This window comes from Denticeps clupeoides, chromosome 11 (assembly GCF_900700375.1).
Source record: "Denticeps clupeoides chromosome 11, fDenClu1.1, whole genome shotgun sequence".
NCBI classification, from domain to species: Eukaryota; Metazoa; Chordata; class Actinopteri; order Clupeiformes; family Denticipitidae; genus Denticeps; species Denticeps clupeoides.
Window position 1 is genome coordinate 22,042,884 of NC_041717.1, and position 26,888 is coordinate 22,069,771.

The window sequence follows — 26,888 nt, forward strand, 5'->3', positions numbered from 1 at the left end:
TGTGGAGATGTGGTCCTGTAGCTGCTACCACCACCATGTAATGAATGTGGAGATGTGGTCCTGTAGCTGCTACCACCACCATATAATGAATGTGGACATGTGGTCCTCTGGCTGCTACCACCACCATGTAATGAAGGTGGAGATGTGGTCCTGTAACTGCTACCACAACCATTTAATAAATAAGGAGATGTGGTCCTCTGGCTGCTACCACCACCATGTAAGGAATGTGGAGATGTGGTCCTGTAGCTGCTACATTAAAGTCTTTTTGATTTTTTTCTTACAGTGCAAACACGCTGGTGTGTTTCAAAAAGTTTGTCCAGAACAGAGACATAATTTCTACTGCTCCATTGTTCCAAGTGTAGTGGAGTCATTTCAACTACAGGGCTGAGTTCTAAAACTGCTATTTTATAAATAAATTCAATTGTTTAGTGGATGGCTGTGGGTTTGGGTGCGACACGCCCTGTTTTCTAGCTGTTAGAAAGGGCTATGGACAACAATGTCATGATCCGGTCCGGAAGGGGTTACTCAATCAAAAAAAAAAAAAATGTAATACGAAATATCCAATTTCTGAGAAGTATAATTTATACGGCCAATACTTGGTTTGTTTAAAAACAAATGAACTTTCTCAGTGTACTATTCCATATTAATTTTTTTTTTGGAGATGCAATAATGCAATAAAAATGCAATATGTGTTCTGTAGCTGCTCAGCTGTCAAGTGTCTTCTTCAAGCATGAGAATCTATGCCTGATTGCATATCTACGCTCCAATCTCACATGGTCCACCTTAAATACCTTTTGCTGGCGGAGATGGTTATTCTCTGCTGAGCGAAATTCTGTGTGACGCCGCTGGACCCTCCTCCCATCTGGAACAGATAGAACATATTCCCTGACCTTGATGATCATCGCGGCGTCCACCTGACATGTCGAATTCCTCACGTCTTTTTTCCCGGGGAGACTTCACACCCACCACCTTCGGTGTTCACAAAGCGCTGCCATTCTGCCGAGAGCATATCAGTCAGCAAACGTCCTTGTCAAACACGGTCACGTGTGCCATAGATCCACTCAATTATCCATGGCAGCCGTGGCAGTCACCGCCATTCATCAGCAGGTTATGTCGTGACCCAGTTCTACACAGAACATTCACTTTTCCCCCAAAGGTGGCTTAATGTATACTAAAGATTGTAAAGGTCCTTCGTACCGCTGAGTCGGGGACTTGGCTAGAAGCGAGTTGCTGCATCAGTAAGCAGTGAATTTCAGTGGTTCTGATCCAGTGGTGATGAAGAATCAATAGAAGCCATTGATCTCCAAGACTTACCAATAGCAGTGACAGTGAATAATCAATATTTCATTGATTTAGGCCGTTTTGATGCATGTTTGACATTGCAATCGATTCTTTATTATCTAATTTAGTCAAACGCAACTTTCACCGTACCCGGGAGAGGGTGGCCGGGACATCACAGAGCCATTTGACATCCAAGACAGTGACACCACAGGAACTGCGAAGAGACCATCAAAATCGCGGCCCAATTGTTCACCAATGGACAGCAGAGGTGTCCTAGTGGTTGATGAAGTTGACTTGTAACCAGAAGATCTAACCAGGAGGCGTTCATGGCTGGATTATAACCATAAAACCTTTGCTGGTGAACACAGGCGAAGAGATGCCTTTCAGAGGAAAGGAAGTGCTTTCTGGACGACCTTTGCAAGTGAGCGTTCTTCACGCTTTTCATTACGTATAAGTGAACGGTGCTGCGCGGTAAAACTGGTTCTGTACATCTGTTCTGACCTTCAGAAAGTGCACGTGCTCAAATTCTGCCCCAACTAGGCGCGATGTTGCAATATTACAATGTTCCTTACTGAAAAATTGCATTGGCCACAGTTCGTGTGTTTTGGTGTGGTCTTTATCTGATTTCCACTGATTTCTGAGTGGTCCCGTTGATTTCAAAGCTTCTTAAAGATGAAGCAGCTCAATATCACCCTTCATTTGACCAGTTAAACTTTGCAATCTTTAAAACTCCCAATTTAATGTTAATTCAACTTGCTTTTTTTGCAGGTTCCTCAGAACAAAGAGAAGGTCTGACTGGGATGTTTCTCTCCAAATTCACACAGGCTTCTTCCGAGCGTCCCAGTTTCCCACCTCAGACCAAAGACATTCATTGTTTGGCAAAATGCTGATGCTGAACCGGCCCTTTGTGTGTGGGTGTCCACCCTGTGATGGATCGGTACCCCATTCAGGGGTTGTTTTTTCCTCCCTGCGCCCCACGACTGCTGGTACACTGCAGGCACTAGCTGCCCTCTAACCCTGTCTGAGTTAAGCAGGTCCACACAATGTCTGAGTCGGTGGTTCTGCCCTTGGCCTTCCACATTAATCACAGCCTTCATTTGAGTTTCATTTGGAGGGATCCAAACAAATATGATGTGCAATAGCTTCAATTTGGCTCGCCAAACCCATTAAAAGGGGTTCGCTAGGGCTCACAGGACTCATGACCCTATATCCTGACCGATCGGGACCAGGTGGGTTTTCATCTTGTGTCCCGGCATAGCGGTGATTGGTGTCCCTTGCAACAGCCCCACTGCAATTACTGACCTGTGGACGGAAGGCAAGCGGTCACAGGACAACAAAAGAGTGCGCTGGGCGCCAACTGTGGACATTGCCTGTCCTAGAGGACACACGGCGTTTACTCATCGACACAGCGCTGCAACCAGCCACGGCAGCCGGTTGCCATGGACGACCACCGATGACGGTGATACAGCCAGACCCCACGCTGGTCCCACCGTGGCGAGGGGACGGTCCCACGCTTATTGTCTCATTATGTGCAACGATTACAAGTGTTCCGCGCTGCAGATCCACAGTACAGAGTGGGCGACGCATGTGGCGTGAAATACGTATCAACTCAATAACTGCAAAAGGAACGCTCGGTTTGAACTTCCTGCAGAAGGTGATCTTCCATTCTGATGTCACACCACCGTATCCCCCCCCCCCGTCAGTGAACGTGTCGGAAGTGAGCTCCTGCTGGAGCACCAAAAGCAATCCCACACTCGGCAGCGCGGTGCCACGTCCGTCCGGGAGTTATATCTGGTGCATTTATTGATGCTGTTAGTGAAGCTGATACACGGATTTCTCCAAACAGTTAAAACATGTCAAACACCGAGGGTTTCCAGCCAGCCAGCCGCCATTACAGTGTCTTTACATCGCAGAGAAGAGGGGAGAAGGGGGGGAACGTAAGGCCACATGAGAGATTGCACACATTAATGCACATTGAAAAATTCATGTCCCAGGGAGTTGGGTTCTTCCAGAAAAAGCTTCCCTCTGTGTATATTTTTGCAGTAAAATACGGCCGGCGCCCAAGATCCGCCTCTTCTTTCACCGTAAAAACGTGGCTCAGAACCAATGATACTTTTTCACACTGCAACTCGTTTTTTTTTTTTTTTTAACAGTACATAATATTTAACATTTGTACATAATTGTTGAAGAAAAAAAAAGAAAAGAAAAAAGTTCCATAATCACAGACAAAATTATACACTGGCGGGCGGCTTGAAGAATCGTTCGTTCGCTCCCCGCTCGTAATAACAAGGACAATTTTTTTTTTTCCCGACGAGGTTCGCTTTATACACGTTTTTTTTTCTTTTCTCATTTCTATTTAGTTTTTCATATTTCTGTTGACACGACACAGCACAGAAATAACCATGTCACCGGCAGAGCCCTCGTTTTTACGATGTCAACGGGGCACAAAATCGACTTCAGATACACAATTAACAACAAAATAAAAAAAAGGTTTAGAGTGAAATCGATTCCAAAAATGAATGTTAAAATAATAAAAAAAGAAAGTGTAATTACTAAGAAAGCTTTAGTGCTAAACGTCCAGAGTCGAATGAAAGGAAATCCCGGGGAAAGGCAGGGGCGACGAGAGAAGGAGGGAGGCCGCGTCAGTCCCTGTCCTAGCGAGCAGCGGCTGATGGAGACACCGGTGGTCCTTGCTGAGGCCTCCACTTTGGAACCCCTCACTCGTCCTTCCTCCCTCCCTCCTTCCCTCCCTCCCCTCGGTCCTGGCAGGGCTGCAGCCGTCTTTGATATGTCTTCCGGGGTGGTTTCGAGGGCCGGGTGTTTTTTGAAAAGGAACGATGCTGCGGCAGAGAGGAGACAGGAGTTGCGTTTTGGTGTCTGAAGGTCCTTGCGAGGTGGTCTGAGGTGGTCCTGTTCCGCCACCTTCTCACACCACTGGCCGGAAAACAAAATGTTCCGCCTTCACGTTACAGAGCCAGGGCGGAGCCCAGCAGGGAGGTCAGGCAGGCGATCCACAGCTGGGCGTGGTCAGTCAGGCTGCTCGATTGGCCACGAGTCATTGGTATGGTCAGAACCTCTGGTGGGTCCTGAGACAGAAGAAAAGAAAGCATCTAAGCGTCTAAGTTTCCACATCTGAAGATAATTTTTCCAAAAATTCTAGATTCTCTTACCTCACTTACCTCACACATCAGACTGCACTTGTCCCCGTACTCCTGTAGACAACCAATCAGAGAACGGAACATCAGATGCACTTCATTTACACTTTCTTACGCTGACCTACTAATACAATTCATCTCTGACGACGAAACTGTTGCTGTTTCAGAACTCGGGTGGCGCGGCACGTGCCGGCGAATGGCATCAGGGTGGCACAGATTCAAATACAGAAGTGCCGTCTACGACGGTGAGATTCAGATGATCGAATCAGCAAGGTGAACTTCATCATGAAGGTATGTTGGTCTTTCTACTGTGTCCCTTGCTCCTCCTTCATTTCAAGCTCTACGCATTAAGGAATTGTAATTTTCCAGTATGTTCTCTCTCTATGTAAGAAAAGGAGAAATCAGGGACTCCAGACTGACGATGGTGCATGATCATCATCATCATCATCAGTCAACATGCGCTCAGTCTTTTCTCCTTTTCACCATCCCTCTTCATGCTCTGACAGTGAAGCCATAAGTACTCTGATCCACTGAAGGTCTTGCCATTGTGAATCACCAGCCTTCAGTTTCTTATAACCAGGTAGGTGGGTTTTTTTTTTTTCATCTTTCCTATTCAAAATGAGTCTTGCATCATCTTTATTCATAGAACAAAATCCTTCATTACCTTCATTAATTCATTTTGACATCCGTCAAAACACCAGCAACCCTAAACCTGTGTGACTTGCTTCTTCTCATTTGACCGTCATTGGATAATAATCACCCCCTGGTGGCCAGGTGAGGGTGTGTATGTCAGATGGACAGATTAACTGCATACGTAGGCATGATACAATAATGAATAGCAGCTGGCTGTGAAAAGAAGCCTGGGAGAACATGGAACCGCCCCCACTGATCAACTGATGAACTTTAATAACCAAAGACCAAACATTCAGGGTCCAATTCATGCACCACTCAAAAATAAAAACCTTTTAGTCTAGGACAAGGATTAATCCACAAACGGGATTAAAATATTCATTCTTCAGATTTTCTAAGTAGGCACAATGGTCCTGCTTTTCCTGAAATGTCTGCTTTTCTGCACGGTAACAACACATTTAAACCCATTTACATTGTCAGTGTTCTTCATATGAGGAGACATGATACCCAGATATGATTCCTCCAGCTTCCACACCAATGCATCTCCTTTGGGCAGACAGGAATCTGTCCAGCATCTCCTGCTCCACATCTGCAATTCTCTTTATTGCTGGTTTAAAGCACTCAGACACCATATTTAAATGTAAGCTTGACTGCTGATGCAGTGCCATTGCAACGTGCTGCAGGTCAGCCGTGACATCGCCGTTAAAAGGGACAGGAACGCCGTTATTTCTGCATGCATAATCCCCCCTGACATATATTAGAGCCGGGAAGCGCAGGAGCAGTGACTGGATGAAGATTATCCAGATGCATGTTGCCTGGAAGCGGGGAGCAGACAGCAGATGAAGAACATTGGTCAAGGCAGAGATGGGCACGTAGGCCATCACATGACCACGTCCAGTCATGGCGTTACAAATGGGCCGTTAATGCCATCACCGACTCTTTCTATTTATTTGATTGATAATGGGGTAAATATGTCTGTAAAAACACTTCATATTGTATCATATTTGTGCAAGAAAAACTATATTGTCACTAGTTCAGATCTTGAATTTCAAGAAGTCAATTTCAGAGTCAATGAAAATAATTTTGTTTAGTTTATTAAGAAAAAAAAGGAAAGAACAATGTTTTTACTTTCATACTTCATATTTAGGAGGAAATGCATTAATCAAATCTGTTCATTTTTTCAATTAAGCAGAAAAATAAACCTTTTTATAGCAGTAAATTACTGGCATGAAGACCCTGTAAGGTAATTAAAGCACAAAACACACACAGATGCTCATAAAATCACACAATTTATTGTGACTATATTTCTTATTTTTAGAGAGCAGCGCTAATTAACTCACTTCACTCACTGTTTTTCATAAGACTCACATTTTTGCATAAGATGCTGACAGATGGGCAGAAACACTTTTTTATTGAAAGATGCATACAAAGAGCAAAATGTAATGCCCGCACTCCCTGTACATTTCAGGCATCAAGGTCATTTTGGGGTTGGGGGGACGTTTGTTCCCAGGGATTAGAAGATTCCCACGTCCCCGCAACAGGATGATGATGAGTAAAGTGAGCAATTTGTCAAGGAATACAGATGGAATATTTTGCATTGGTTTTATTTATCTTCGGAAGACCTTTCAATTTTCTATTCTATTTTCCCCTTTTCATCAGCCGTTTCATATGCATTTCAATGCTAAATAACCATATGAATAATTGAGAGAATGATCCAAAAAATTGTGAAATAACTGAAATAACATTTTGCAGCTCAGTATTGTGAAATCTATTGCATTCTTCTATATAAATGTAATAAATATATATTATTTAATGGTCATTATTTGTACCCAACAACAGTAAAGTTGGAGTCGAGAAACTCACGTTGACAGTGTCATTTATTTAAATGCTGAATTCTGTCGATCCTTTTAGGGCTGTCTATATAGCCTGCTGTAGAAAACAAGGAGAATAAGAGCAAAATCCTACCAATGCTGTCTTTTTTTGCACTTGGACACAGGCAGGGGGCTTCAGGGAAGAAATTGTGGGAACCGCTGATTGGGAACCACGAACCAGCGAAAAACGGGGTCTTTCTGTAAATGGTCCCTCTCTCTATTCCACCTGCTAAAATAAGCCGAAGTGGACGAGGCTCGTGTCAGTCCGCCATCCCACCCCGACTGCTCAACAAGCACGTTGTTGCCAGCTGGACAAGCAGGGAAACGAATAGACGATAAAGGACCAGCCAATAGGCGTGCAGGCACTGAGTGACCGACAAGATATTCTGCTGAAGAGTCACATTATGAAATAAAAAAGCCATTTTGGAATAAAAAACTAATGCTGAAAAAAATGTTTTGGAATAAAAACTGCTAAATTGAAATAAAAGACTGTGTTGTTGGGTAAAAATAATGACCATGAAATAATACTTCACAATAATAAGTACAGAATGCAATATATTTCACAATAATTAGCTGCATATCAAAATTATTTCACAATTTTACGTTGCTGTTATTTATCACTCATTTCATTGTCAGTTATTTATTTACTTGTGAACACTTTGTAGTTCCATATTAATGAGCCCCGAAGACAGTAATGCATCATTAAAAACAGTGATTAAGCCACGCCACAACGGATTTATGAACTTGCGAAATAAAATAAAAGATTTGTGTGGATTGCAGACCTGTTCTCAGACCTCAGACATGCCCCCATCTGCACTAATTGTTCTATTAATGGGAGCAAAACACAGTTTCATCTGGGCCTGGGACCCAAAGTAATTGTAATTAGTAATTGTTCCAAAATGAAGCAATTGCTCCTGTCGGGCTGTAATTGGGTTACGTTCCATTAGCCACCACTTCCTGGAAGATAAGTCATCAGTCTGCTCGTTACTTATCAACTCATTGCTACTTAACTCTCAGGTTATTCTGGAAATCCGCTGCAGATCAGGGCTTAATTGAACATGAAGGGAGACGAGTCAATTTTCCCCTCAGCAGAAGACGCTCAGCCAATCACATTGTCAATAAACCTCATTTAAACCTTCCTGCTGTGAGTGCGTCAGATGTTACACCACGATCATGTCCACACTGGGTTTTAGATTTACTGTTCTCATGATAACATGGATCTGCATTATTATAGTGTTCATAGCTGTTTATTAATAGATGTTACGCCACGATCATGTCCAGTCTGGGATTTAGATTTACTGTTCTCATGATAACATGGATCTCTCTAAATATCACTCTGCCTTATTATAGTGTTCATAGCTGTTTATTAATAGATGTTACGCCACGATCATGTCCAGTCTGGGTTTTAGATTTACTGTTCTCATGATAACATGGATCTCTCTAAATATCACTCTACCTTATTATAGTGTTCATAGCTGTTTATTAATAGATGTTACGCCACGATCATGTCCAGTCTGGGTTTTAGATTTACTGTTCTCATGATAACATGGATCTCTCTAAATATCACTCTGCCTTATTATAGTGTTCATAGCTGTTTATTAATAGATGTTACGCCACGATCATGTCCAGTCTGGGTTTTAGATGTACTGGGCAGATTCCTATTCTCATGATAACATGAATCTGCATTATTAAAGTGTTCATGGCTGTTTATTAATAGAGAATTTATTGATTCGGCCATGCTACCATGGGAAGATCTACAACTTTGAATTTTACAACTTCTTCTGTGTTGGTTCGTAGTGGACTGGTGAGTGGAAGGGGTCACATGTGCATGGGAAAATGGGCGGAGCCGAACGGGCCTTTCCCTCCCGCCGCATATCAAGCCTGCGTCTCTCGGTAAATCCGCGATGCAGCTTGGACAAGTTTTAATTGCAAGGCATTGTTGGAGGAGAATGTGAAGGCCCAGCCACATTCCCCCAAGGCGTCTTCTAATTATAAACTCCCTGCTTGAGTAATCACATGTCCTGCGCTCCCTAATTACCATTTTTACAATAAATTAAGCGCTGCACCGAGAATGCAGAGAGATACCCATACACACACACACACACACACACTCATGGCTCGGTATTGACACGCGGTGTGGATGGTCCTCCAGAAAGTGGCATGCCCGGTTAATTAGAAGCCCATCAGCATCTCGGGAGAGTTGTTTACAACGTGGGGAGGTGACAAAACATAACAGATGACCATTCGATGCGCCGGAGCATGTGCATCACATTTACTCAGGTACGCGGCGACGCCCAATTTATTTTCCATTTGCCGGCATCTCTGCCATGTTCCTGTCCTGCTCTGCTGGATTTTGCTTTTCTCCTCCAATGTACTTTCATTTTTTTTATACTTAGCTTTACTGTTTCAAAATCAACACACACACACACACACACACACACACACGCACACAACAGTGCTGTTGCTTGTATAAAACAGATCCCACTGGGTTTTCCCACTGGGAAAATCCCCACAGGCCTTTTTACTCTATTACCGTATCAATTTTAGCTTTAGTCTGGTCTTTGCATCAAACCGTCCATTTACTTTATAGTAATCACGTCCAGACTCATTTTAAGTTTCAATCGACTCAGTAAAAGTCTCAGTATTTTATTCCTGTTTTAATCAGAAATATCCATGAATATTTTAGTCTAGTTTTAGTCAACAAAATTTGTATTATTATTTTTTTTAGTAATGCAGATTTACTTAACCCAGTCAATATAATACAAGTAATAATTAGAACACTCAAAAACCCAATTTTCTTTTAGTCAAATCCATGTTTTTCCACATTCTTTTTTTTTTTATTCCATCCAAAGATTTCTTCGTCATGTTCTCCCAGCCATCTGTTAACACACGTATCGAAAAGTTTTATAGAAAATTGAGCAGTGACCAGAATTAACTGGCCAACTAATATTTTTATGACAAATTAACTTTTGTCACTCAATGCTTTTAAACATGATGCAACGTATAAAAAACAAAATGGGTTAATTCCTTAAAGATTCCCCAAAATTTGATTCATGTCTATTTGGAGATTCCTGGCAGTGACACGGGTGGTTTGGTTTTGTCCGATATTTCCACTACTTGGTTTCTGTTGTAGGATGTCACTGGCCGACCTACCAGGCTGCAGGTGGGGAACGCGCAGGGATAGTTTTCTGCCCGGAGCATCTTCTCTTTGGTAGTTGCATTGGCAGTCATCTCCGGCTCTGGCTTCACCGAAGTGGTGGGTGGAACAGTAGCGGGTTTGGGCCGGTCGGTTCCATGGCCGAATGCTTGGATGGCATTTCCTGTTCAGAGGACAACAAAACAGATCCAATTAAACGGAAGGAGTTACATAGTGTGGCAGATGGTTTCTACCAAGATCACCAATCAGAGTTGATCAAAAAACCATGAGCGACTCCTCAACAACAGCAAGCAGACATCTATAATCGAAATATCTGGACAAGCCGATGGCGCAGGACTTGGAATGTCAGAAAGAGTGAAAGAGTGTCTGATCACAAGGTATGTGGTATAAAGTGTATAGTGATGCGTTGACTTGGTGGATGAACTACCACAAATAACGCAGCTTACAATTTCGGTAATTGTCAGGTCAGTGACCTGAACCAAAACTACCTGACCCAGAAAAACAAGCAAGGTGAGGACGCGGAACTGGGTGGACCCCTAAGACTGATCCTTGTTCCCCTCCCAATCCTCTCACCTTGCCTCGCCCTACCTTACTTCCCTCCTCACCTTCTCAGTGATGAGATTACTGATGGTGGTCACCCGCCTTCTTTTTTTGATGATGGTGAAGATGACTTGCGAAGGCACTTAAATTTCAGAATGAACATGTGCCCTGATTTAGACGGCCTGGATTCTGGTTAGGGAAATGATGAATAGAATATGACTGTAATGGACTGTGGAGTGTTGTGTCTCTGTTTTCATTTGGTGATAACCGCGTGAGGAGGTCAAAACCTTTAGCTCTGTGATGCCAGTCCAGTTTTCCGTACCTGAAAGCACTTGTAAATGATTATTCCTGCTTTATGGCTGTCCTTGTCTGATCTGATTTGGCCCTGGACCACTGAGGCCGCACTGAAAGGGATCATTATGCTAATGGAAGCACTGCTGGTTCAGCCCATTGGCACTGAAGCCTTCCGGAGTGAGCGACTTGACATTTTTTCCCCTCCTCCGTATACATTAACCACCGCCTAAAAATAACTTGCTGACCTTAAAAGTTCACAACTTCAGTTCAAGCACAAAGACATGGTGAAGGAACGGCGGCACGGCGAGGATGCAGAGAGGGGTGTAATTAAAATTTCAGCACTATGCTCTCTATAAAGAAACCAGTACTTTCCCCAGCGCATTACACCACCTCTCCAGATAAAATCAGCTGTCTGGAAATTATGCAAATAGGTTTGGCTTTGAAAACGAATGGTGGGTTAATTGCCCAGCATTCCCCATCACAGCGCAGGAGAATTAGCCAGGCTGTGCACAACACAGCAAAAAGGCATGTGGTGGTTTAGGGCAAAGGTCTACATATGTGCTAACGAATTAATGCCCCCAAAGAGTCTGTATGACCTTTAGCCCCTCAAGTCCCAGTTAATTCCCTATCACCAAATATATGGTAATTCATGGACTATCAAATGGTCAAAATCAATAAATGTTTGCACGTAATACCGGAATGAAAATATTAGGCTTACAGAAACCATGACCAAACTGACCATGAATTCCAAGATGGCTGCTTCTGTAGAAATCTCTACCGATGTTCACTGTCTTGTTGTTTCTCATTAGAGTTTCTACGTATGGAACTCACACGTGACATCATTCCCAAATCGCGGATTTCGTACAAATTATATTAGCAACTTATTAGCATCATATCAGTGATGAAATGCTGCAAACACCAAAGGATTATCTTATTAAATGTGAAATTTATCCTTGAAAAAGTGGATACATTTATCCTTGAAAATGTAATACAACCACAGAAGGACAGAGTTGCATATCGATCTGCTGATTTTATATATTTTCCTTATATATACACACACACACACACACACACACACACACACACACACATACATATATATATATATATATATATTAATCTCTCTGGTTTATTGTAGGGCGCTCAAGGTCACTTCTGTGTTGAGCACCGGAAGTTCCTTTAACTTTTAGGACTATGCAGCTGCTACTTTAGTATTTGAATTATTGCATTTCCTTGTTTGAAGTTGCTGAAATATTATAATTTAAACACCAAATCCCTTTTATTTCCTCTTGGAGGGAGAAACACAGCCAGCGCACAGCATGATTTAAATACACCTAAAAAAAAAGAGGAATATGGGCCACTTGGAAGGATAAAACATAAAATACCCCCCCATTTCGCACAGAAGCTCCTTCCCTTTCTTTTCACAGGCGATGCCTCTTTGATCAGAAAATGTAAATTACAGGCCTCTCTTAATGCGAGCTGCTGTTCTTTCCAGCGTTTTCTCCGGAGATCCGGGTTATCCTGCCATAATTGCATCTGTGTCTCTTCACTTTCTTTTTTCACACTGGCAGTGACATTTGCACGAAAAAAGGAATCCAGTGGAGGGCTTCTCTCTCCTGGGCCGCTCAAGGAACCGTAACTGTTTTGTTCCCTTTCGCTCCGTTCTCCGGTGATAAATGTCTCCAGACAGCGGCACCTAAAGTGTAATATCAACAATCCCTCAACCCCCACCCACCCTCACCCCCAGCCCGTTCCTGCCGGCTCAGCCAAAAAGGCCGGTGCCACCGCCGCCATTCACCACGAAAAACTGCTGAGATGCTGGCATCTCACTCAGCTCCATCTGCCAGGAGCCCGTGAGGAATTGGCCCAAAAGAGGTTCCAGATGATTAAAAGGGGCGACTATGGCTCCTCAGGTCCATTCATCTTTTCATTGTGTCCACTCACTCAGGCAGGTGTTGTTTCGGAAGTCCAGCAGGAACCTCTCACACTCCGCCTCCTGGTTCCCGCTGCCGTGGCACGAGCACCAGGGGGAGATGATGAAGTCGCTGGGGCTGGAGTCCACGTAGTTGGGCGTCACCACCGTCCCTGTGGAGGAGGAGAGGGGCGTGGTGACGCGTTCTTCTGCTTCTCTCTCTCATCGTGTATGTCTGGACTTATATGGATCTAAACATTTGAACATCTGACTCATCACATCTACCTGCATCTTCATAAACTAAACAAATACTAAACGTATATACATTTCTATGAATAATTCATATTTAGGAGTGAAATTCATTTTACAGTACATTTTTGGACCACATTCCAGATGAAGTAGAAGAGACCCCTTAACCTTATTCTTCTTCTATTCACTTCTAATGGTAAGCAATTACCATTAATCAAATTACCAATGATGAAAACATCCTCCATTTTCCCCCGAGTGTGTCACGCTACAGCCGCAGTACCAGGAGGACCAGCTACCAAAAACTCGGTACCAAAGTCAAGCCAAACATCTACTCACCAATGAGTCCAGCGTACGAGGCCAGGCAGGCCTGGTAGTTCTCGTTGGGGCAGCTGCTGATGTACTCCGGTGAAACACGGCAATTTGTGTGGAAATCCGCCAAGCGGGACCTGCGAACACACAACGACGAAACACATCAATCAGACTGTGTTCACGATGTGACCAATATGTCCATATGAGGTCAAAACTGTGTGCAAACTAAATGTCCCCATAAAGACCTTTACTTGTTTGAATACTTGTTGTTACTGAATGAATCTAAACCGCAGCACATCATGTTATAGAAGGCGTACTGGTACTGAAGATACTAACAATGACCATCTGTTTATACGTAAACGGCGATACGCAGCCAGAGTGCTGATTGTCGTAGAGAAGCCTGCGTGGCTGAATAACTGAATGCTTCTTAACTGCAGGCAAAATGGAGCTATTCTGCAGTACACTACAGCAACAGCGGCAATGATTCATTTCACAGCTTTTTTGCACTTTGTGTAGCCCAGTTTGTCCGTCACAGAACGTCACTTTATATCAGTATGCAACGTTGTTCAAACGTTACATGCAGCACCAGGCTCCGGAGAAACGTTGGTCTTCACACACATTTTTAAACAAATAAAGTCCCTTATCTCTTCACAAAGAAAAGAGACAAATTTGCGTGTGTGCTTTGCGTGTATGTTTGTGTACAGATCCATCCCTGTCTTTACGGATCACTGCTGCCTCCTAAGAAGGAGTGAATCACCATCTCTCTCCACTTCTTTTCTCCCCCGTTCCTCTCCTCCTGTCTCCTTCACGCTCCCTTTTTTCTCCTTTACACTCGGCTAGTCGCTCATTCCTCCTTCCCTCTCTTCTTTTACATGGTGAGTACTTTTTTTTCTTTTCTTTCACCTCTCATAAGTAATTCATCAGCGCTGGTGCTGGTGGCTCCGCGGCCTCGTACCTGCGGCCATGTGGGGGTGTGGGAGGCCTGAAGTGCAGCAAGGAGCTTCTGGATTCGTATTCGTAATCCCTTCTTTTTCTGCTTGGCTTTCTACACGCTCACATCATGGCTATGAGGATCTGTGTATTCTCTGTGTATTGCATGATTCATCGTCTGTGCAAATTGTTCTGAACACGAACACATTTGCTGTCTTTTAAACTGCAGTCGCTTCTGGAATTTTAATTGGCTGTCGATGATGATGACGATGACGATGACGATGTCTCGCGGTAACAGTGCCACTGAAAACTCCAGGTACCCATTCCGGAACATTAATATAGTGCGGTTAGTGAATTTAAAACTCCTGGGGTGAGATGATCCCCTGAACTCATCACGTCTGCAAGCATTACACACTACAAACATCCATCTTGCTACGTTACACTTCAGCGACCAGACACGTGCATTTATTTCGGGTTTTAAACTACAAGAGCAACATATTATCTGTTTATTGTAATGATACAGTTTCCTGCCAAATTAGAATTGAATAGTTACAAATGAACACAAAATTAATTTATTCAATAAAAAAATAAGTAGGTTAAACAACACTTAAATGTCCATGTTTCCCACATCATGGCTTTTCGTGCAGTTTGCACACTTTTTTTGTGAGTGACAGATCATCATATGTCATATATCAGATCATCACTGTATCTTTGCTTTGAAAAAAAAAAAAAAACTGTATCTATTCATTTTTATCTCATTTACATCTTCACATTTATACCTGTTTTGGATCATTTGCGGTGCATCATTACATACCTACTCTTTATGAATCCAGTGGTGGTACGTTTAAAGTTGAAATGAGTCCTCTGCATTTAACTCATCACTAGGCTTGGTCGATTGTACCATCGTGATCGATGATGGTGGAAAAATGAAGCTCGATCTTGGTGATCAGCCTTGGGCGTTTTTCACAAGCAATTAATTATCATCCTGAACACCATCACCCTCCGTTTCTGACATTCTCATTCGCTATTTTTCCTGACTGGTGGATGACAGTCTGTCACGGTGACTATCACCGTCCTGCACTTCTCTCCCAAAACTAATGGATATGTCCTGCATGTCCTGGGCACTTTGAATGGGGATGGTGAGCTCTATCTTATTCGAAAAGGTCTAGAGAGAACTTCTCAACACCTCCAGCTCCTCCTCTCTGCAGTGTCTGTCTGGGATGAAGGACGGCCAGCACGTTTCTCCTTCACGCTTTCATTTCAATCCTGAGCAGATCTGTTCCAGCATAGGTGCTTACAGGAACATCTTAATTTCCCTGCTGCTACAGGCGCACAACACATCATTACACAAACGAATAATGGGATCTTACGCACTCAGCCAGAACCAATCCAAGGATGCTGAGAAGCTCTGGGCCTGGTTGGTCCATGGATGCAAGTCGTGTTTGGAGTTTTTTTTATGTACATTGATGGAGGCTGTAAAGATCTTCCATCCATTGGGAAAAAAACTAAAGTAGATCTTTAACCCTGGGCCTTCTAATAGAGAATCTGTTATTGATTGGCAATATCACCTGTTAGTTGGTTTGTGGTGGTCACATTCATGAGGATCAAATCAGGCACATAATGACACATAATTCAGTCTTCTCCACATTCAAATGTCATTATGCAACCTTCTGACTTGATCCACATGATCCTGCATTCACAGTTGTGGCACAATGATCGTGTCCAAAAAAGAGGTGATCCAAAGTCTCAGCATGTATTTGCAGCCCTGACAAAACCGAGCTACAGGACGAGAAGATGGCCGTGGTTCTGATTCTTCAGAGGGCTTCAAATTGTGGAAATCTTGTCCCAATCTGCCTCCGTCCATGAAACACTGCCCTACCTTATTAATATTAAGTTGACACTCTTCTGAATTGCCATCATGAGTGGATGTGTTTCCTGGTCTAAACGTTGTACTTTGCGAATTTAAAAGCCCATTTAGTGGGGTGTTCCGTTTCAGACGGCCAGGAAGAGGGAATAATGAAGAGTGCATCACGTGTGATGGTGAAATGTGAGAGTTGATGATGCACTCAGCTGCTTGCTGAAGAATCCCAGATGATCTCAATAGTATCATTTCATAAACATTCAAACTATCATTATACTGAAAATAATGCATCGGGGCACAGCATAATATTCACTAAAAATATGGCACGTATATTTTGTGAAGCGTGTCATCATTATCCTCATATTTATTATTAAAACAATCTGAATGCCCGCATTCAGTAATAAATTATTAAAGATATAAATCTTGAAATTAATCATCACATCTCGGTTATTGTTAGATATGCATGGTAGATCTTCACACTGGTAGGATGGTCCTCAAATATTCAAGCCTAATTAGCACTTGTGTTACGTCCCTGGATGTACGCTGTGTGTCTGGCTGTGTTTTTGTGTCCTGTCTCTTTTAGGTTGACTTCGTGGCCTACCAGCTCCACCTACCATCTGCCTAGTGGTCACCTCCACCTATATAAAGAGACTTCGGCTGGTGTTCTGGAGGTCCCCAGGGTCTGCTAGGCCCTTACTCTTTTGGAAGGTCCCCAGGGTCCACGAAGATCTGCAAGGAGCTCCAATAGACCCTTTTTTTTGTTAGCCTGTGTTATCCTGTTAGCTTTTGAGTTGAGTTTGAGTTGTCCCCGCTGGACTGTCCCTTCCTTTAGGCTGTACTGATGTTGGTTAGCTGTGCTGCGTCCGCTGTTTTATTCTACCTGTCAGCTCCCTGGAAATAAGAGCACTGTTTGTATGCTTTGTTTGGTTGTGTGTGGACGTCAGTGGACGTCCTGCTCTCCACACCCTTGTCGCGTTTCTTAGACCCCTGGACTTAGGACCGTGACAACTTGGGTCTCATTCCACTGAAGAAATTGCTAATGTATTGTTTGCATGTGCAAAATATGACAACTTGACTTTCCTGCTAGTGTCATTGCCAGATAAAATGGTGGAGCGTTGGTGGGAATTTTGGATTGAGAACGTATTTAATCATGAGCAGCGTGACGAGAAGTGTCTCCACTGTCCTTCCAGGGGTTGGGGGCCTTTCCGTCGAGCTTCGAGGCCGCCTTCACCACCAGCCGGCCTGACTAACTGCTGTGGTTCCTGCGGCGTTTCTCATTGGAACACGGATCTCCTGCCAAAACGTCGGCGTTGCCAATTATCTTACTCCCGTGCGGCGACGCCTTCCTGTCAGAACGCGTTAGTCCAACAGACCTACAAAACTAACAATGGGAGAGGAGCTGATGTTCAATCAAGGGAACGTATTCATCTCCAAAACAGCCGTTCATCTGTCGCTTCCTCCAATTATTCGTCCCCCAACACGTCCCAATTACTGAGCGTTTATTAATGGTGCCGTGGATGGAAATAATAAACCTTTTAAATGATAATCCCGCCGCTCTCCGTCACGTCGTTTCAAACTTTAATGGCTTCGTAGTCGAGCCGGGGCCCCGGGGCACGTTCCATCACCTTCAGGGCCAGGGCGGGGTGAGGGAAGGTTCATTAACCGCCCTCCCCGGCAGGAGAGGGTTCGATTTTCACCTTCCAGGATATTAGCATGGCGCTCTGGAGCCTTGTCTCATTTACGTGGCTAATTACACCTTTCCCTGCCGCGCAGAACCTCTCGGAGGCGGTCGATACGGCAACGCAGGCGGCGAACACCGCTAATCCGCTCCGACGGCGGCCGGCCGCGGTTTTTACCGCGCTAAACGAGTCAGCGGGAGCCGCAGGGCCCCGTTCAATCGAGCAAATTAGCAGCGGGTTTACCCACCGGCCAGAACCCCGGTCAGGAACGTTCTCGCTCATCTTCTCACACCGCCCACATTAGCTCGTTCCCTCCGAAAGAAGAACGCGCTTTTAACCAAAGATTTCTTTTTTTTTTTTGAGGCACATGTTCTTCAGACAAAGGCGAGGTCTTCGCAAGGCCACATCCCGTTCTTTCATGCACCACTCTTTCCTCAGATGGAGAACAATATAACTTCGAGCTGGACAAAAAAAAAAGTCCTCTAACGTCTAGATGAAGAACATTTGTGGGCTCGACGCGGCTCCGGCATTATACCTGCGCCGACTGCACGCTGTTCAAATTACACGCTGTCTCCCACTCGGCCGCTTTTACGGCCATTTGAACACTCTGTTCTGAGGGGCGGAGGAAAGTGCCGGAGAACCGGAGGCGAGAAGAGAAGAACGATGTTTAAAATGCTGCGATGCGATTACTTCCAAGAACGGTGAAACTGTGCGAATGCCAGAGCGCCTTTTATTTAGTCCGTTCGCAGAAGCATTGACCAATCCTGTGAATATGATGCCCAGACCATTTTTTTGCTAAATAAATACAGATCCAGCCTTGTTCTGGAGAAGTATGGGGTTCATGGGCATCGTGACGTGGGACCAGATTAATATTTCACTCGCGTTTGTGTCACTCGGCTCTCTATTAATCTACTTTGAGAACTTTATTGAATATCTCATGATGTCTTATGTGACGATGATGAATGTCTGGACTGAGGAGAATCTGCCGAGGCCATCAGGGGAGCAGCCGGTGGCTGAACAAGCTCGCTTTTCGTTGTCATTCAGTAATAATAAATGAAAAGTTCATTGAAATAGAATTTACTGGTCAGGAAGAATTGAAAATTGTTTTTTCCACTCTGGGACAATAAAGTTCAGAACAACATTTCGCTAGTGTCACGGTAGATACCAAGGTGGAGATATCACGGTACTGCGAATTCTAAAGAGCTCCTGTCCAAAGATAATTACGGATGCACTATGGGAGACTATGGGAAGCATTTTCTAGAAGATCCAGGACCTTCAGCTAGCCACATCCGAACGAATGAGCAGACGGACATGATCATTCTGTGAGCGATGAAGAAGAAGTTCAGTCCGTACTTTCCCATTTGTATTCCGGACCCCTGTTTTCCTGTCCTGTCCCCCTCATATTTCAGCACTTCAGCACCAGTGATCTGGAACATCTTCATTTAAATCCCGTCACAGCCGCAGCCGCAGGGACAGACAAGCAGAGAAATGGCCTCTGATTTCACTCATGACACATTTCTGGGCGAGAACCTGAGGACAGGCGGCGCGTCACCACGTTCCGAGCGCAGGGCTGAAGATAAAGTAATGAACATGGTGATCTGTGGGCCGGGTGCCTCAAGGGATCTCTTCTCGCCTTTCTTCTTCTCCGTCCTTCTCGCGAGCACGAGCCACTAAGCCACTTCTGCTCCAGTTCTCGCCTCCTCCTCATCCTGGACAACCGGCCTCCTCCTGCAGATGCTGACTGCCACATTTCATTCATTCTGAGATTGTCACGATGGAGGTCATCACGTTGGGTTGAAATTTGATGACTGAAGGTCACATAATGTGATTTGTGTCCCCTGTTGACGGGAGAACCATCAACTTTCACGCCACGATTGCTAATGGCGGTGGCCTCCTCAATGATGATCATTTTCAAAATTCATTTTCAGACCAGTAGGACCACGGGAACACAGATCTGCACTCTATTCTATTCTTAATAATAAGGTGTAACAATGATATGGACTGGCGGTAACAGAACAGAATAAAAGGTTTAGATGATCTCGGGAGTCCCTGTAGGAGACACTTTTTTCAGAATTATTTCATAATTTCTACTTAATATAAATGTAAATTGTTATTGGGTTAATTATTCTATAAATATCTGTCTATGTATTTGTGATATTTATAAAATGTACCAACTTTAAGATCATTAAACCACTGTCCTGGACACGCGTGGCCCCGGGGCCCGGAGACAGGCTTCATCATCCCTCCTTCATGGAAGCTTTACCGGCCAGACGAGACCCTCTCTTCCATGATTATTGATCACGCCCCGCCCCTCCTAATCGACATGCAGTGTCACACTTTGGTGACTGCGGCCGACTACTTGCAGCCACATCCATGGTGAGCTGTAATCTGCACAGTTCTACTTCCCTGCAGGAAGCGGGTTACGGGAGAGCTTCCAGGAGATGTTCCAGGAGATCTTCCAGGAGAACTTCCAGGAGAGCTTACAGGAGAGCTTCCAGGAGAACTTCCAGGAGAGCTTCCATGAGATCTTCCAGGAGATCTTCCAGGAGAGCTTCCAGGAGAACTTCCAGGAGATGTTCCAGGAGATCTTCCAGGAGAACTTCCAGGAGAGCTTCCAGGAGATCTTCCAGGAGAACTTCCAGGAGATCTTCCAGGAGAATTTCCAGGAGAGCTTACAGGAGAGCTTCCAGGAGAACTTCCAGGAGATCTTCCAGGAGAACTTCCAGGAGAAAATGAGCGGGGCCGTAATTGGAAATGTAATGGCCTCTCCGTAGGATGCCGGACGTACAGCGGAACGCCCGCTTCGTACGGACGGTCCACCATGTCAGAATAAGAATGGGGTTTCACTTTAGCTCATTGCCGTTTACTAATTGTGACGTTGATATTGTAGATTTCACATCTGCACAGTTTCAGCTTCATCACGTACTGCAGAGAACCTCGCGTGGCGGTTTTATTAATACTACCGGAGTTCTGCGGTCTGGCTGCGGCGCGGTGCTGCCGTTCGCAAAGATGCCGGCGGCCATCGGGGCCAGAGAGCCCTCAACCCCGCAGCTCAGCAAACGACCCGCTGACCCCGCCCTCCAGCTGAAGCCGGATCGATAACCCCGCCCCCGACCCCGGCGCAGCCATGTGCAAACTGGGACGGGATTGTTTATCTGCAGCTGGCGCTCCTCCAGTTCCCCTCAGGACACACACACACACACACACACACACACACACCCCTGATCCTTGTTCATCAGGACCGGTGATAAATCACCGGCCCATCTTACTAACACACACACACACACACACACACAGCTGGATTACCTGTGATAAATCCTGACCTGTTTACATTCAGGCTTCCGGCGGGATTGTCGCAGCCTGACAGCCGAAATCCAGGATTCGGGGAACATGGCAGCGCGTTCCTCCTCACCAGAGGTCGTCACGCTGCCCACCACCGCCTACCACGGCCTACCACCGCCTACCACGCACCACCTGACCGCCGGTTCTCCGTGTTTAACCCGACACCACTCCACACAACCGTTATTCATCTCGTATATAAACCGCGCCACTCCGGAAACACTCGGCCCGGGGATTAATACTCGGAGGTGCTTTCCATCGCTGCAGGGCACAAGCGGAACTTTGTAGAGTTTATGCATATTTGCTTTATCAAAATGCTGACACGTACAGATGTGCCACCAAAAAAAGCCTTTTGCAGGCGATCTACATTTACATTTACAGCATTTACCAGACGCCCTTATCCAGAGCGACTAACAATCAGTAGTTACAGGGACAGTCCCCCCCTGGAGACACTCAGGGTTAAGTGTCTTGCTCAGGGACACAATGGTAGTAAGTGGGGTTTGAACCTGGGTCTTCTGGTTCATATGCGAGTGTGTTACCCACTAGGCCACTAGGCTACTACCACCAATCTCCATTTGATTTTGCTAAAAGATGCAGCGCTGGACCCAGAAACGCATGAATACATGTAACTGCTCAAGCAGACACCTTCTGGACACCAGTCCGCAACGCCTTCTGGTCCTGAGGCGGCCTTGTTCTGCCGAGGCTACTTGCCCCGCGGCGTGTCGGGGTCACATTCACAGACGCCCCCTTTCTTTATTTATTTAAAACGGAACCGGAGAGGATCATGAGACTCAATAGGCTGTTGAGCGCGGAGGCATTAGGGCCTAGTTCACTGCGTACTGTGTGTGTGTGTGTGTGTGTGTGTGTGTGTGTGTGTGTGTGTGTGTGTGTGTGCGCGCGTGTGTTCTCAGTCGACAGTGTTCCAAGGTGCCAACGTCCTCATTAGCTGCTCCACAGCTGAATGCACATATCGGTGACCTGCAGTCGTCACCGATGACTCCTTTTCATCACACCTCCTGGCAGCCAATCAGCACTCAGCCCCGCCCCCCACCCGACTTCCATTCCAGCAACGTGAAAATCCGCATGCGTGCGCGCCACTGACCGGATTGCGGAACCGCGGTCATGTGCATGCATCATAAAATCCTGTTTTTTACGTCCCGATTTGTCCTCCCTCCATTTGTCCTCCTGCGTTCAGACTGCAGACCCGTGTTTACCACGTAGCGAGTCACACGGAGGTCTAGAATAGCTCAGACGTGTTAACGCTGATAGTGTAATTGCAGCTCCGGGCTTCAGGTCTCACCAGCCGCACAGGGGTGTTCCAGTTAATTGAGGGGCGGCCCACCTCAATCGGAGCAAAACGCGCTAAAAGTGATCCACTAATGGCCCTTTCGGGGTAACTCAGCCCTGCGCCCGTCACCCGACTGCTTGCCAGGTGCTCTCCACGATTTCCGAGCACCAAGTCCAAGTTTACCAGCGACTAGTAGGGTTGGGTGATGAAATAAGGTGTGGTTCTAGCCTAGTGGGGTAACACACTCGCCTACAAGCCAGAAGGCCCAGGTTCAAACCCCACTTACAACCATCGTGTCCCTGAGCAGGACACTTAACCCAGAGTGTCTCCAGGGGGGGGGGACTGTCCCTGTAACTACTGACTGTAAGTCTCTCTGGATAAGGGCGTCTGGTAAATAATGTAAACAATGTAAAGTGACAGAACACATGGGGTGTGTCTGCGATTTTGAGAGGTCGGGGGGTTCGGTTGTGGCCATTATGGTAGAAATGCAATAGATAAATAGTGCATGTTATTTCACTCAATATTTCTTCTTTTATGGCACTGCTTCTAAAATCTGAAGAATGTGATTAAGTGGATGTGGGTTCTCATATTTTTCCAGATTCATCATGTGAGCTCATGATATTTTGTTCAATGTGTTAAACATGCTAATTAAGGGCTTAACGCCTAATAAGGTTTCACGTGTGAAATGCCGCGTGTCTTCCAAGTTTGACTATTTGAATTTTACATCAGGAAAATAGCGGCATTAGCACATTACGCACGCGACGAGTTCAGTATTTTCACCAACCGGCGTGATTAAAGCAACGTGCATCACCGTCTTTCAGAACCGCCACTTCCACGGCCAGGTTCCTACTTGCCTCCATGCAGATCTGCTTCCTTTCTATAGAAAGGTCCACTAGACACGTGGTGGCCCTAGACAAGCAGGTAAACACACACACCTGCAGAGCTGCTCCTCCCGGCAGTCGCTGCGCAGCCTCAGGCAGTTGGGTTTGGACTTGTCCTCGTAGGAGCACTGCGGCACGATGGTCTGGCGGCGGCGCTCGGCGCAGGCCGCGTCGCGGCACGAGCAGAAGAGCAGGCCGTAGCCGTACTCGTTCTGGATGCGGTCGAAGAACTGCCGCAGGTGCTTGTGGCAGCGGTTGCGGCTGCAGGGCTCCGAGGACGGGTGGCCGCTGCCCTTGTTGCAGTAGCTGATGTAGAGCGAGCGCTGCCGCTTGCAGACGTCGTTCAGGTTGCAGGCCTTGGTGGCGTCCAGGCAGGGGTTGCAGGTCCGACTGGAGTCCTGGCACTGAGGGCTGCTCCTGGTGGTGGATGTGTGCATCCCTGAAGGACCAAAAATAAGCAAATTAGGGGGGTGGTAGCCTATGAACCAGAAGACCCAGGTTCAAACCCCCACTTACTACCATAGAGTCCCGGAGAAAGACACTTAACCCTGAGTTGCTCCAGGGGGGGACTGTCCCTGTAACTACTGACTATGAACCAGAAGACCCAGGTTCAAACCCCACTTACTACCATCGTGTCCCTGAGCAGGACACTTAACCCTGAGTTGCTCCAGGGGGGGACTGTCCCTGTAACTACTGACTATGAACCAGAAGACCCAGGTTCAAACCCCACTTACTACCATCGTGTCCCTGAGCAGGACACTTAACCCTGAGTGTCTCCAGGGGGGGACTGTCCCTGTAACTACTGACTATGAACCAGAAGACCCAGGTTCAAACCCCACTTACTACCATCGTGTCCCTGAGCAGAACACTTAACCCTGAGTTGCTCCAGGGGGGGACTGTCCCTGTAACTACTGACTATGAACCAGAAGACCCAGGTTCAAACCCCACTTACTACCATCGTGTCCTTGAGAAAGACACTTAACCCTGAGTGTCTCCAGGGGGGGACTGTCCCTGTAACTACTGACTATGAACCAGAAGACCCAGGTTCAAACCCCCACTTACTACCATCGAGTCCCGGAGAAAGACACTTAACCCTGAGTTGCTCCAGGGGGGACTGTCCCTGTAACTACTGACTGTAAGGCGCTCTGGATAAGGGTGTCTGATAAATGGCAAAAATGTAAATGTAAGCACATAAACAAAGACGATAACAAATCAAAATTATTACAGAGGGAGCTGGCGGCCACTAGTGGCCAGGGCTGAAAAAGCCAGTCTCTTGTGTAAAGTAATGTAGTCTAATTTCAACAAAAGAAAAAAGTCGAGCCAGTTTACCCACAAGTGCAAAATCCTGGTTTAACCTTGGTTTTATCATTGGACGGGGACCTGGGGGTTTCAACCTTTTATTTGTTCGCACCATTTATTTATTCTGTTCGAGAATGTTTCCAATGAGAACCAAATGCAACAGGGGACGGCAGATAATGAGCAAAACACAGTATTTCTTTGGAAGTAGCGGTACGATCAGGATGCAAGTGATTGTTCCGAGACTTTGAGGGGTGCCAGGAGATCCTGCATTTCAAATCAAGTGAAGGTCAGTCGCGATCCAAGAAAATAATGATGTTGCCAACCTTGACTCTTACACACTGTACCTGCTCTGTCCACAAGGAAGGGAACTAATAATAAAAAAGGAAGATATTTATATTGCCCTGCAGTGACAGTTTTATCAACACATTAGGATTCTCTCACAAGATGACTTTTCACTTCGCAATAAGTTTAAAAGATATTTGATGTTTCACTCGTTTAAACTTCCTTTTTTCAAACTGCTCTGCTCTCATCGGCACAAACAAAGGCAGTTGTACCCAGCAATGCATATCCCACAAGGCCAAAGGAAATAAAAGGGCTGCACAGTCTGACCCTTAGTCTGAACCTGATTAAGCTCCTCACCTCTGGTGCGTTACAGGCCGAAGCTCCCTCGAATGAGTTCTCAGTAAGTCCAGCGGCTCATTTCACTGGTCAGGGCGCATGCCATCAGAATGTCAGAACGGTGTTGGAAAGGCGACACGGTTATATTAAAGCCGTGAGGGAATCAGCATTGCAGGTGGCTTTGTTTGATGTAAAAATTTGTCTTTGAGCCCACTGTGGACTCATGACTGCGACCAGTGCAGATCTGTGATTAGAACTACCATGGATTTGTATACGGGATTGTGGAGGGTATTTGGGATATAGGGGACCATTCCATCCGTCGAGCCGCCTGTGCCGCTGGTACAAGGCACCGCAATTTATCACTTTGGTCCCCTGACCTTTGAAGTTGAGTGTCAAAAAATATGTTGGTCACCTCCATGTTAAAATGTCACCTCTGAGCAGCTTTAATTGATTTTCGGCCGTCCTCTGTGTTCTCTGGTAGAGGTTTTAATTAGCTTTGCCGTCCCTGCAGATTGCTTGAAACGCGAAAACGGATTGATTTACCAAGATCAATTTTCAAAATATAATCACTGCGAATGGCAAAAGAGCTTCTGCGGCCAGAGTGTGACCGCTAATGGCACTGGTGGCCAGGATGCACTCACCAGGGATGACTTCAACATTAGCGCAGCTCAATACTAATGCTGTGCAGATTTTTGAGAGCAGCCGGCAAATGGCATAGTCGAGGTATAACTGGACCTCAAAATCTGCAAAAGACCTTAAAAAAAATAAATAAAAAAGGAATGTAGATAGTCACTGAGGACGAGTGCCGGCAGGGCGCGGCCCAGACATCCAGCGTGAAATCGCTCTCGATGCACTCTTCTAGTACCTAAATATAACCTGCCCGTCCCCAGGGCTCGGCGTACAGTAAGTGGCCTGACCGGACAGAACGGGGGGGCAGATTTGTGGGGACTTGTCGACCCGCCGAGGTGCCGAGCGCGAGCGAGGGTCGGAAATGAGGTATGAAATTGGTTGTTAAGCATGTACATAAAACCCCGCCTACTGTCTAGAGGTCACAGGAATGTGAAACTGGGCTGATGTGCTTTGCATCCGTAAAAAGACCAACTTTTTCCAAGGAGTCCTAATAAAAACAGTGGCACAAGGAAGAAAAATTTTTTTTATTTGAATTTGGTGCTGTGGATTTAATCCATATGAGTTACATCTAGCGCCATCTAGTGGTGCTTCCTTATACATAACTTACATAGCTTTTTTTGTAACTTTTGTGATCAATTTGTTACATTTACAGCATTTATCAGACGCCCTTATCCAGAGCGACTTACGATCAGTAGTGACAGGGACAGTCAGGGTTAAGTGTCCTGCTCAGGGACACAATGGTTAAACCTGGGTCTTCGGATCTTCACTATGCTTCTACCACTCTGCTTTGAGCCTTTGTTAATGTTCTATCTAATCTAAACATTTAATCAGTCATTAGCAAAATCATAAAAAAACATTTCATAGTCACATTTTTAAATGTGCTAAAAACTTCTCTTTAGTATCAACAAAGTATCAATTAATCTATCAATCTTTACAATAAAAAAACAAATAATTAAAATAATAAT

The 26,888-nt window shown here is 45.4% G+C and overlaps 1 protein-coding gene across 2 annotated transcripts in view; it reads right to left on the bottom strand.

The window, feature by feature from the left end:
* Positions 1-3,066: 3,066 nt before the first annotated feature.
* Positions 3,067-26,888, bottom strand: part of LOC114800104 (GDNF family receptor alpha-2-like) — a 58,010-nt gene continuing 34,188 nt past the window's right edge. Inside the window, exons 4-9 of one of the 2 annotated variants that reach the window (XM_028997215.1) lie at positions 23,431-23,815; positions 13,426-13,535; positions 12,873-13,013; positions 10,091-10,257; positions 4,461-4,493; positions 3,067-4,367 (exon numbers count right to left, since the gene is read on the bottom strand). In XM_028997215.1, coding sequence (XP_028853048.1) covers positions 4,248-4,367; positions 4,461-4,493; positions 10,091-10,257; positions 12,873-13,013; positions 13,426-13,535; positions 23,431-23,815 — 956 coding nt within the window. In that variant the 3' untranslated portion in view covers positions 3,067-4,247. Of the gene's footprint in view, positions 4,368-4,451; positions 4,494-10,090; positions 10,258-12,872; positions 13,014-13,425; positions 13,536-23,430; positions 23,816-26,888 lie in introns of both variants that reach the window. The other variant, XM_028997214.1, reaches the window with a different exon arrangement.